Below are 13,267 nucleotides of genomic sequence, written 5' to 3' on the forward strand. Positions count from 1 at the left end.
TGCCATTTCTTTGTTTCCTATTACGACTTCTCCAGCCTCATTTTCCAGTGGTCCAATGTCTATTCGTGCCTCTCTCTTAGCTTCACTTCACACTTTTCCACAATGTATTTCATTTGCCACTTCAATGCCCACTCTCCTAGCTTGTCCAAATCCTTCTGCAGCCCCCTTGCTTCCAAATCCTTCTGCAGCCCACTTGCTTCCTTGCTTCCTTTGGTCCCAGCACAGACCCCTGAGGCACACCACTAGTGACCGGCTGCCATACTGAAAAAGACCTCTTTATCCCCACTCTCTGCCTTCTGCCAGTCAGCCAATCCTCTATCCATGATAGGATCTTACCCTTAACACCATGGGCTCTTAATTTATTTAACAGTCTCCTATGCGGCACCTTGTCAAAGGCCTTCTGGAAATCTAAATAAATCACGTCCACTGGTTCTCCTTTGCCTAACTTCCTTGTTACCTCCTCAAGGAACTCTAACAGATTTGTCAGACACAACCTCCATTTGACAAAGCCGTGCTAACTTTGTCCTATTTTATCATGTACTTGCAAGTACTCCGCGATCTCATCATTAATAATGGACTCTAAAACCTTACCAATGACCGAAGTCAGGCTAACCGGCCTATAATTTCCCGTCATCTGCCTCCCTCCCTTCTTAACCACCGGTGTTACATTAGCCACTTTCCAGTCCTCTGGGACTCTTCCTGCCTCCAGTGATTCCGGAAAGATCACCACCAATGCCTCCACAATTTCCTCAGCTATCTCTTGGGGTGTAGTCCAGGTGACTTATCCACCTTCAGACCTTTCAGTTTCCCAGAACCTTCTCCTTAGTGATGGCCACTGCACTAACCTCTGCCCCCTGATTTTCCTGGAGCTCTGGAATCCCACTGGTGTCTTCCACCATGAAGACTGATGCAAAGTAACTATTCAGTTTGTCTGCCATTTCTTTGTTTCCTATTGTTACTTCTCCAGCCACGTTTTCCAGTGGTCCAATGTCTATTTTTGCCTCTCTCTTACCTTTTACATATTGAAAGAAACTCTTCCTATTTTCTTTTATATTACTTGGTAACTTGCACTCATATTTCATCTTCTCTCCTCTTATTGCTTTTTTAGTTGTCCTCTGCTCACTTTTAAATAATTCCAAATCCTCTGGCTTCCCATTAATCCTTGCCACTTTGTATCCTTTTTCTTTTGCTTTTATGCTGTCCTTGACTTCCCTCGTCAATCATGGATGATTTGTCCTGCCTTTAACATGTTTCCTGCTCCTTGGAATGAATTTCTGCTGTGTCTCCCGAATAACCCCCCAAAACTCCTGCCATTGCTGTTCCACTGTCTTCCTTGCTAGGCTCCTTTTCCAATCAACTCTGGCCAGCTCCTCCCTCATGTCTTTGGAGTTACCCTTATTTAATTGTAATACCATTAGATCTGACTCCAGCTTCTCCCTCTCAAACTGCAGGGTAAATTCTATCATATTGTGGTCACTGCTCCCTAAGGGTTCTTTCACCTTAAGATCCCTAATCATGTCTGCCTCATTACACATCACCAAATCTAGGATTGCCTATTCCCTAGTGGGGAAGCTGCTCCAAAAAACCATCTCTTAAACATTCCACAAATTCCTTTTATTGGGATCCACTACCAACCTGATTTTCCCAGCCAACATGCATATTGAAGTCGCCCATGATTATTGTGATATTGCCTTTTTTACATGCTTTCTCTATCTCCTGATTTATTTTCTGCCCCACATCCTAACTACTGCTAGGGGGCCTGTACATAATTCCCATCAGGGTCTTTTTACCTTTGCGATTCCTCAACTCTACCCACAGAGGTTCTATGCCTTCTGATTCTATATCGCTCCTTGCTATCGATTTAACTTCATTCCTTACTAACAATGCAACCCCGCCCCCTTTGCCCACCTGCCTGTCCTTTCAATAGGACACATATCCTTGTATATTTAGATCCCAGCCCTGATCCCCTTGCAGCCATATCTCTGTGATGCCCACAACATCATACCGGCCAATTTCAATGTGCGCAACAAGCTAATTTACCTTGTTCCATATACTGCGCGCATTAAGGTACAATACCCTCAGTCCTGCATTGACCACCTCCCTTGGCACCTTTTTTGCTCTGCCTGAGGATGATATTCTATTATTTTTGTTCTCTATTTCTCCTTCAGTTATGTCACCTTCTCAGCTCTGGTTCCCACGCCCTGCCATATTAGTTTAAATCCTCCCGAGTGACACTAGCAAACCTCACAGCCAGGATATTGGTGCCCCTCGAGTTTAGATGCAACCCTTCTTGTACAGGTCGCACCTGCCCCGGAGGAGAGCCGAATGGTCCAGAAATCTCTCCTACATCACTGGTTTATCCACTTGTTTAGCTGCACTATCCTCCTATTTCTAGCACAGGGAGTAATCCTGAGATTACAACCCTAGAGGTCCTGCTTCTTAGGTTACTGCCTAATTCCCTGAACACCTTCTGCAGGACCTTATCACTCTTCCTGCCTATGTCATTAGTATCTATGTGTATTACGACCTCTGGCTGTTCACCCTCCCCTTTCAGGATGTCCTGTTTCATTTAGCGACATCCTTGACCCTGGCACCAGGAGGCAACACACCATCCAGGAGTCTCTTTCACTTCCACAGAAGCGCCTATCTGTGCCCCTTACTATAGAGGCCCCTAAAACTATCGCTCTCCTGCACTTTGCCCTCCCCTGCTGAGCAACAGAACCAGTTGTGGTGCCACTGTTCTGGCTGCTGTTGTTTTCCACTGATAGGCTATCCCCCCCAACAGTGTCCAAAAAAGGTATACCTGTTAGAGAGGTGGACATCCACAGAGGATTCCTGCACTGACTGCCTGCCCTTTCTAGTGGTCTAGGTGTCTGCCTGCACCTTGGGTGTGACCACATCTCTATGACTCCTATCTATGGTGCTTTCTGCCACCTGCATGCTCCTAAGTGAATCCAACTTCTTCCTCTCAAACTGCAGGTCACTGCCACCTAAGGGCTCCTTCACCTTGAGTTTCCTAATTGGGTCTGCCTCATTACACATCACCAAACTCAGAATTGTTCGGTAGTGCGCGCTACCACAAAACCATCTCGTAGACATTCCACAAATTCCTTCCTTGGGATCCGCTACCAACCTGATTTTCCCAGTCCTCCTGCTTATTAAAGTCCCCTATGATTATTGTAATAGTGCCTGGAGAAGCTGCAGAAAATATTCACAAGAATGAGACTAGAAATGCGTGAGTATACAGATCAGGAACAGATTGATAGGCTGGGTCTCTTCTCTTGAAAAACAATGATGTGGAGATGCCGGCGTTGGACTGGAGTGAGCACAGTAAGAAGTCTTACAACACCAGGTTAAAGTCCAACAGGTTTGTTTCAAATCACTCCGAAAGTGCTCCGAAAGCTAGTGATTTGAAACAAACCTGTTGGACTTTAACCTGATGTTGTAAGACTTCTTTCTTAAAAAACAAAGCTGAGGGCTAATCTAATATAGGTCTTTAAAATCCATAGAGGAATTGTTAGAGCGGATACAGAGAAAATGTCTCCTGTTATGGGGAAGAGAATAACTAGAGGATTTCAATAAAAGACAGTCACCAAGAAATCTAATTGTGTAAAGACGTTTCTTCTGAATTCTGCAGGAGTGGCAAGAACGGGAAATTCACTACCACAGGAAGTGGTTTAAACAAATAGATTCATTTAAAGGGAAGCTAAACAAGCACATGAGGGAACAGAAATAGATGGGGCGGCACAGTGGTTAGCACTGCTGTCTCAGAGCAGCAGGGACCCGGGTTTGATTCCGACTTCGGGTGACAGTGTGGAGTTTGCACTTTCTTCCCGTGTCTGCGTGGGTTTCCTCCGGGTGCTCTGGTTTCCTCCCACAGTCCAAAATTGTGCAGGTCAGGTGGATTGGCTATGTTAAATTGCCCCTAGGTGGGGTTGCGGGGATAGGGTTGGGGATTGGGCCTTGGTGGGGTGCTCTTTCGGAGGGCCGGTGCAAATTCGAATGGCCTCCTTCTGCATTGTAGGGATTCTATGATTACGATAGATTTAGATGAAGAAAGATAAGAGTCTAACAGAGCATCAACACCAGCATGAAATGCTTAGATCAAATGACTTGCTTATGTACCATATGTTCTCTGTAATGTAATTTAGTGCTTACAGACAGAAACAGGCCATTTGGTCTGAGTGCTCTGGGCTATTTATTATGCTCTATATTAATGAAAAATGAAAATGAACTTCTCCCCACATTACTTCTTTTCACCCTGTCCACCCATCTATTTTTTTTGTCTCTCAAGTGATTATCTGGTTTCCCTTGACATGCATCTCTATTCGCCTCAACAATGTGGCACTAAATCAATTGTATGAACTGCTTTTCAACATACTATGAGGAAAATGTTGTGGGGCAACACTGCGCTGCAGCTATAATTAGTTCTCCACACAGCTTATTTCAAAAAGTTTGAAAAACAAGTCAGATTTTTAACTTTAAAAAATCACATCATAATTATACAAATTATTACAGACAGAATCAAATGAAACTCCCAATAATAATCTGATTTTTCACGAACGCTGCCGTAGAATTTCTAGCTTTGAGCCTAAATTTTGGCAAAGAAAGATAAGGGGCAAAATTCTCGGTAATCGGTGCGAAGTCCGCCGACCGGCGCCAAAAACGGCGCGAATCAGTCCGGCATCGCGCCGCCCCAAAGGTGCGGAATCCTCCGCCCCTTGACCGGCCGAGCCCTAACCTTGAGGGGCTAGGCCCGCGCCGGACTGATTTCTGCCCCGCCAGCTGGCGGGAAAGGCCTTTGGTGCCCCGCCAGCTGGCGCGGAAATGACATTGCCGGGCGGCGCATGCGCGGGAGCGTCAGCGGCCGCTCACGGCAACCCCGCGCATGCGCAGTGGAGGGAGTCTCTGCCGCCTCCGCTATGGTGGAGACCGTGGCGAAGGCAGAAGGAAAAGAGTACCCCCACGGCACAGGCCCGCCCGTGGATCGGTGGGCCCCGATCTCTGGCCAGGCCACCGTGGGGGCACCCCCCGGGGCCAGATTGCCCCGCGCACCCCCCCAGGACCCCGGAGCCCGCCCGCGCCGCCTTGTCCCGCCGGTAAGAGAGGTGGTTTAATCCACGCCGGCAGGACAGGCATTCTAGCAGCGGGACTTCGGCCCATCCGGGCCGGAGAATCGCAGGGGGGGGCCCGCCAAACGATTCCCGCCCCCGCCGAATATCCGGTGCCAGAGAATTCGGCAACCGGCGGGAGCGGGATTCACGCCAACCCCCGGCGATTCTCCGACCCGGCGGGGGGTCGGAGAATCTCGTCCAAGAATCTTAATAATATAACATGGTCTCAAATGAATAGATACAAACAAAAAGGATGGATTTTTGATTTTTTTTCCTACAATTAGTAGTGTTAGTGACAGATAACATGCATTCAATGTTTGCTGTGAGGTTATTCAGACTTACCACATGTGGCTATCAGCACTCTGGGGACCCGCATTAACTGCATCCGTAGCTATCTCCTTACCTGGAAAGGATATTGTGAACATTTTAGTTTCTGCTGTGTTTGCAATTTAACAAAGCTGGAGGATATGGGTTATATTAATGTATAATATATTAATGCAGGGAAAATCCCTGACCATCAACCGTGGGCGGCACGATAGCACAATGGTTAGCATTATTGCTTCACAGCACCAGGGTCCCAGGTTCGATTCCCGCTTGGGCCACTGTTTGTGTGGAGCCTGCACATGAAACTATTATAATGAATAGTCAGCATGTATTTTGAAAGGGGAAATCTTGCTCGACTGATACAGGTCTCGCATAACATCTCTAATTTTTCAATTCTATCTCTAGAAATCCATCCCTTTTGTTCCTAAAGAGCTGCCGTTAGTCGTATGAAATGTTTTGCATTTATACAGCACTTTTCACAGCTATTGGACGTCTCTAAGCATTTTATCTCCAATGAAGTACTTTTGAAGTGAAGTCACTGTTCTAAAGTAAGAAATGTTACAGCTAATTTGCAATCAGCAAACTCCCACAAACACTAATGTGCAGGTTAGGTGGATTGGCTATGCTAAATTGCCCTTAGTGTCCAAAAACGGTTAGATGGGGTTATGGGGGTAGGGTGGAGGTGTGGGGAGAGGGTGGAGGTATGGGCTGAGGTAGGGTGCTGTTTCCAAGGACCGGTGCAGACTCGATGGGCCAAATGGCCTTCTTCTGCACTGTAAATTCTATGAAATACAATCCCTCATAAATTATCTACATGCCAGAGAACCATCCAAAATAGAAACAATGTTCCATTAGCTCGTTATTTGTAACTAAGTGGTTGGAATGAATGATTACGACTCTTGGGGCAGCATGGTGACACATTGGTTAGCACTGCTGCCTCACAGCACCAGGGACCCGGGATCAATTCTGGCCTTGGGTGACTGTCTGTGTGGAGTTTGCACACAGCAAAACTCCACACTCCAGCTTGTCTGAAGCATACAGGAACATGGTGTGAAGATACCAGACCAGACCCTAACTTCTGTTAGGTTACCAGGCGAGAACCCAAAACAATATTTTATTTGGAAAACTGTGAGGAAGGATACTGCACCTGGGAGCGATTCTCTGGCCAAAAGGTATCTTTTATGTTAAAATAAACTTTAGTTTAAACACAGAATTAACCACATTAATATCAAAGAAATAGCTTTACAATTATCAGTTAAACGGTTCTTAAATTAAAGGAAAAACTTGAATTTTCCGCCACCAATTCCAATTAAGCAATCCAATACAGTTCAAATGCCACTTAGAAATACAGTTAACAAATCAGGTTACTTGCTTATCTGTGTACATAATTTTGGAGAGAGACCCTTTCAAGAGCAGAGCCAGTACACCTCACTCTTGTCAGACTCAACTCCTGTGGCAAAGTGCTACTCAACTTAAAATCTCATAACAGACTGAAAAACTATAGACAGAGCTGGCTCCTCACATTAATTACATCATCTGTATTCCATGGTCTGCTTGTCTAGGAAGCTTTCTCCCCGTGTCTGCTTGGGTTTTCTCTGGGTGTTCCGATTTCCCCCACAGTCCAAAGATATGCAGGTTTGGTGGATTGGCATGCTAAATTGCTCTTTCGTGTCAAAAGATGTGTAGGTTAGGTGAGGTTATGGGTTACGGGGATCGAACAGGGGAGCGGGCCTTTCTGAGGGTTGGTGCAGACTTGGTGGGCCGAATGGGCTCCTTCTGCTCTATAGGAATTCTATAGTTCTTTAAATACAGCTTTAATAGCCTGCAAGTATTTTAAACCAGGGCTTTTAATAACATTACTACAACAGAATATAAAATACAATATACAACAATTTCAATATTCATGACAATGTGATTGCAGGAATGCAGTAAACCATGACCTCAGACTCAGACATCGGATTTGCACTTTGAGATCCTGGTTTTCAAATACTCTTTCCTCAGTTGGCTGAAGGCTGGACTGGTACGTTGATGGTGATGAGGAATTTTGTCATCTATGTTTAACCACTTCCTTACCTTGCAGGTCAGCTGTTCGGGAGAGAGAGGGAGCCAGGACCTTGGAAACAGCGCGGGAGTTTCAAAAAGCGCGGGAGCTGCGAGGCAGAGGGGACAGTTTAAAAGGGCGCGCTGTGGGTGAGGTAAGTACTGCTTAACCACTTCCTTACCTTGCAGGTCAGCTGTTCGGGAGAGAGAGGGAGCCAGGACCTTGGAAACAGCGCGGGAGTTTCAAAAAGCGCGGGAGCTGCGAGGCAGAGGGGACAGTTTAAAAGGGCGCGCTGTGGGTGAGGTAAGTACTGCTTAACCACTTCCTTACCTTGCAGGTCAGCTGTTCGGGAGAGAGAGGGAGCCAGGACCTTGGAAACAGCGCGGGAGTTTCAAAAAGCGCGGGAGCTGCGAGGCAGAGGGGACAGTTTAAAAGGGCGCGCTGTGGGTGAGGTAAGTACTGCTTAACCACTTCCTTACCTTGCAGGTCAGCTGTTCGGGAGAGAGATCAGTTTTGGGAGCAGGCCTATTGGCTGACTGTAAATCAGGAAGGAAACAAAGGGTGTGGCTGAAGTGCCTATAGAAACAGAGTGCTGAAGGCAAACAGAGTGTATCTGAGTTTGGGTAAGGCTGAGTTTGGGTAAGAGGGGAGTGACAAAAAAAAAAATCAAGTTAATTAAGTAAATTAATTAACTAGTTAAGGGAATTTGGTGCTCACCTGAAGGAGGTGCAGAGAAGCAGACCTGTGAGGGAGTCTCTGGAGCAATTGCATCACAGCCAGCAGGTAAGTGATTGGCTTGTAACTGGTAAGTGATTTCTCTCTCTTTGACTTTCTCTTAGCTGTGTAGTGTAGTTCAAATTTAACTTCAGGTTTAAGTCATGGCAGGAGAGCTCAGACCCGTGTCATGCTCCTCTTGTGAGATGTGGCAAGTCAGGGACCCTTCTGGTGTCCCTGACTCCTTCATCTGCAAGAAGTGTGTCCAACTGCAGCTCCTGTTAGACCGCTTGACAGCTCTGGAGCTGCGGATGGACTCACTTTGGAGCATCCGCGATGCTGAGGAAGTTGTGGAAAGCACATTCAGTGAGTTGGTCACACCGCAGATTAAAGTTACTGAGGCAGATAGGGAAAGGGTGACCAACAGACAGAGGAAGAGTAGGAAGGCAGTGCAGGGATCCCCTGCGGTCATCTCCCTCCAAAACAGATTTACCGTTTTGGAAACTGTTGGGGGAGATGGCTCACCAGGGGAAGGTGGCAGCAGCCAGGTTCATGGCACCGTGGCTGGCTCTGCTGCACAGAAGGGCGGGAAAAAGAGTGGCAGAGCTATAGTGATAGGGGATTCAATTGTAAGGGGAATAGACAGGCGTTTCTGCGGACGCAAACGAGAATCCAGGTTGGTATGTTGCCTCCCTGGTGCAAGGGTCAAGGATGTCTCGGAGCGGCTGCAGGGCATTCTGGAGGGGGAGGGTGAACAGCCAGCTGTCGTGGTGCATATAGGCACCAACGATATAGGTAAAAAATGGGATGAGGTCCTACAAGCTGAATTTAGGGAGTTAGGAGTTAAACTAAAAAGTAGGACCTCAAAGGTAGTAATCTCAGGATTGCTACCAGTGCCACGTGATAGTCAGAGTAGGAATGACAGGATAGCTAGGATGAATACGTGGCTTGAGAGATGGTGCAAGAGGGAGGGTTTCAAATTCCTGGGACATTGGGACCGATTCTGGGGGAGGTGGGACCTGTACAAATCGGACGGTCTGCATCTGGGTGGGACCGGAACCAATGTTCTCGGGGGGGTGTTTGCTAGTGCAGTTGGGGAGGGTTTAAACTAATGTGCCAGGGGGATGGGAACCGATGTAGGAAGTCAGTGGGGACAGAAACAAAAGGCAGGAAGGGAGAGTGTGTAAAGCATGACCAGAGAAAGCAGGGCAGAGAGCAAGGAAGGTCTACATTAAACTGCATTTATTTCAATGCAAGGGGCCTGACGGGCAAAGCGGATGAACTCAGGGCATGGACGGGCACATGGGACTGGGATATTATAGCTATGACTGAAACATGGCTAAGGGAGGGGCAGGACTGGCAGCTCAATGTTCCGGGGTACAGATGCTATAGAAAGGATAGAACAGGAGGTAAGAGAGGAGGGGGAGTGGCGTTTTTGATTAGGGAGAACATCACGGCAGTACTTAGAGGGGATATATCCGAGGGTTCGCCCACTGAGTCTATATGGGTGGAACTGAAAAATAAGAAGGGAGAGATCACCTTGGTAGGACTGTACTACAGGCCCCCAAATAGTCAGCGGGAAATTGAGGAGCAAATATGTAAGGAGATTACAGATAGCTGCAAGAATAATAGGGTGGTAGTAGTAGGGGACTTTAACTTTCCCAACATTGACTGGGACAGCCATAGCATTAGGGGCTTGGATGGAGGGAAATTTGTTGAGTGTATTCAGGAGGAATTTCTCATTCAGTATGTGGATGGACCGACTAGAGAGGGGGCAAAACTTGACCTCGTCTTGGGAAATAAGGAAGGGCAAGTGATAGAAGTGCTAGTGAGGGATCACTTTGGGACAAGTGACCATAATTCCATTAGTTTTAAGATAGCTATGGAGAATGATAGGTCTGGCCCAAGAGTTAAAATTCTTAATTGGGGCAAGGCCAATTTTGATGGTATCAGACAGGAACTTGCAGAGGTAGATTGGGGGAGACTATTGGCAGACAAAGGGACGGCTGGTAAATGGGAGGCTTTTAAAAATGTGTTAACCAGGGTGCAGGGTAAGCACATTCCCTTTAGAGTGAAGGGCAAGGCTGGTAGAAGTAGGGAACCCTGGATGACTCGAGATATTGAGACTCTGGTCAAAAAGAAGAAGGAGGCATATGACGTACATAAGCAACTGGGATCAAGTAGATCCCTTGAAGAGTATAGAGATTGTCGAAATAGAGTTAAGAGGGAAATCAGGAGGGCAAAAAGGGGACATGAAATTGCTTTGGCAAATAATGCAAGGGAGAATCCAAAGAGATTCTACAGATACATAAAGGGGAAAAGAGTAACTAGGGACAGAGTAGGGCCTCTTAAGGATCAACAAGGGCATCTATGTGCAGAGCCACAAGAGTTGGGTGAGATCCTGAATGAATATTTCTCATCGGTATTCACGGTGGAGAAAGGCATGGATGTTAGGAAACTAAGGGAAATAAATAGTGATGTCTTGAGAAGTGTGCATATTACAGAGGAGGAGGTGCTGGAAGTCTTAAAGCGCATCAAGGTAGATAAATCCCCGGGACCTGATGAAATGTATCCCAGGATGTTGTGGGAGGCTAGGGAGGAAATTGCGGGTCCCCTAACCGAGATATTTGAATCATCGGCAGCCACAGGTGAGGTGCCTGAAGATTGGAGAGTGGCGAATGTTGTGCCCTTGTTTAAGAAGGGCAGCAGGGAAAAGCCTGGGAACTACAGACCGGTGAGCCTAACGTCTGTAGTAGGTAAGTTGCTAGAAGGTATTCTGAGAGACAGGATCTACAAGCATTTAGAGAGGCAAGGACTGATTCGGGGCAGTCAGCATGGCTTTGTGCGTGGAAAATCATGTCTCACAAATTTGATTGAGTTTTTTGAGGGAGTGACCAAGAAGGTAGATGAGGGCAGTGCAGTAGACGTTGTCTACATGGACTTTAGCAAAGCCTTTGACAAGGTACCGCATGGTAGGTTGTTGCAGAAGGTTAAAGCTCACGGGATCCAGGGTGAGGTTGCCAATTGGATTCAAAATTGGCTGGACGACAGAAGGCAGAGGGTGGTTGTAGAGGGTTGTTTTTCAAACTGGAGGCCTGTGACCAGTGGTGTGCCTCAGGGATCGGTGCTGGGTCCACTGTTATTTGTGATTTATATTAATGATTTGGATGAGAATTTAGGAGGCATGGTTAGTAAGTTTGCAGATGACACCAAGATTGGTGGCACAGTGGATAGTGAAGAAGGTTATCTAGGATTGCAACGGGATCTTGATCAATTAGGCCAGTGGGCCGACGAATGGCAGATGGAGTTTAATTTAGATAAATGTGAGGTGATGCATTTTGGCAGATCGAATCAGGCCAGGACCTACTCAGTTAATGGTATGGCGTTGGGGAGAGTTATAGAACAAAGAGATCTAGGAGTACAGGTTCATAGCTCCTTGAAGGTGGAGTCGCAGGTGGACAGGGTGGTGAAGAAGGCATTCGGCATGCTTGGTTTCATTGGTCAGAACATTGAATATAGGAGTTGGGACGTCTTGTTGAAGTTGTACAAGACATTGGTACGGCCACACTTGGAATACTGTGTGCAGTTCTGGTCACCCTATTATAGAAAGGATATTATTAAACTAGAAAGAGTGCAGAAAAGATTTACTAGGATGTTGCCGGGGCTTGATGGTTTGAGTTATAAGGAGAGGCTGGATAGACTGGGACTTTTTTCCCTGGAGCGTAGGAGGCTTAGGGGTGATCTTATAGAGGTCTATAAAATAATGAGGGGCATAGATAAGGTAGATAGTCAACATCTTTTCCCAAAGGTAGGGGAGTCTAAAACTAGAGGGCATAGGTTTAAGGTGAGAGGGGAGAGATTCAGAAGGGCCCAGAGGGGCAATTTCTTCACTCAGAGGGTAGTGAGTGTCTGGAATGAGCTGCCAGAGGTAGTAGTAGAAGCGGGTACAATTGTGTCTTTCAAAAAGCATTTAGATGGTTAAATGGGTAAGATGGGTATAGAGGGTTATGGGCCAAGTTCGGGCAACTGGGACTAGCTTAATGGTAAAAACTGGGCGGCATGGACTGGTTGGGCCGAAGGGCCTGTTTCCATGCTGTAAACTTCTATGATCTATGATCTATGATGTTTACCTTCATTATGAGGAGACTCTCAAAATGGAAAATGGAACACATTTCCAGGATCCTGCTATTGATTTTAATCGGCAGGGGGAGGTGTTGTGCTGCAGGAACTATTTGGGTGCGGGCCTTCGTATTCCAGTGTTTAGTGAAAAGGCCTATTTTCCCACAGGATTTGGAGGAGTTGACAATGATCGGGAGCTCAGTTTCTGAGTGAACGCACACACCTTCTGCCTTCTGAACCTCTATGGTTAAAGTTGGAGTGGCTTTGGTTCCTGTTTGAAGCTGGTGTAGGCTGAACAGTTTTCTGTCTGTTTTGTACATTAACTCCACACCTAAAGGCAATTTGCTGCAAGTGTTGGTATTGCAGCAAGAAAATGGAGAAGAGTTGGTATAATGACAGAGCCTTGTCTTCACTGAGATTGGGTTTGTGGTGGCTCCGTTGTGAGGATCACAGCTTGCTTGCCATCGTGGAGTAGGTGGAGACTTGTGACATATTTTGGAGGGTGGCCAGATTTGTGGAGGATACTCCACAAGCTTTTGCAGTTGACAGTTAAAGGTAAAGTGATGCAGGAGCACATTTACTTCTTATTTTTAGTGGTCCTCCAGACATTGCACCAGGAGAGAAAAGCAGAAATTGTAATCCACAGGGAGTGAGACTTTCTTTGGTTACATCAGGATCTGCTACAAAGTCACTCACCATCCTGACTTGGAAATATAACGCCGTTCCTTCACTGTCACTAGGTCAACATCCTGGAACTCCTCCCTAACAGCACTGTGGGTGTACCTACACCCTGGGACTGTTCAAGACTCACCTTCTGAAGAGCAACTAGGGATGGACAATAAATGCTGTACAAACCAACGCGCTCAGATCCCGTAAATGAATTTTTTTAAAAGGCATCTTCAGGGAAGATCCAAAACAATGAGGGAACAGGTGCAAAATCATGACTAGTGACATG

General features: G+C 46.6%; 1 protein-coding gene across 1 annotated transcript in view; it reads right to left on the reverse strand.

Moving 5' to 3' along the window:
- rmdn2 (regulator of microtubule dynamics 2) overlaps positions 1 to 13,267 on the reverse strand; it is a 244,687-nt gene that overhangs the window by 108,510 nt on the left and 122,910 nt on the right. The window contains exon 4 of the mRNA XM_072500117.1: positions 5,457 to 5,517. Coding sequence (XP_072356218.1) covers positions 5,457 to 5,517 — 61 coding nt within the window. The remainder of the gene's footprint in view (positions 1 to 5,456; positions 5,518 to 13,267) is intronic.

The sequence above is a fragment of the Scyliorhinus torazame genome, chromosome 4 (genome assembly GCF_047496885.1).
Source record: "Scyliorhinus torazame isolate Kashiwa2021f chromosome 4, sScyTor2.1, whole genome shotgun sequence".
Lineage (NCBI taxonomy): Eukaryota > Metazoa > Chordata > Chondrichthyes > Carcharhiniformes > Scyliorhinidae > Scyliorhinus > Scyliorhinus torazame.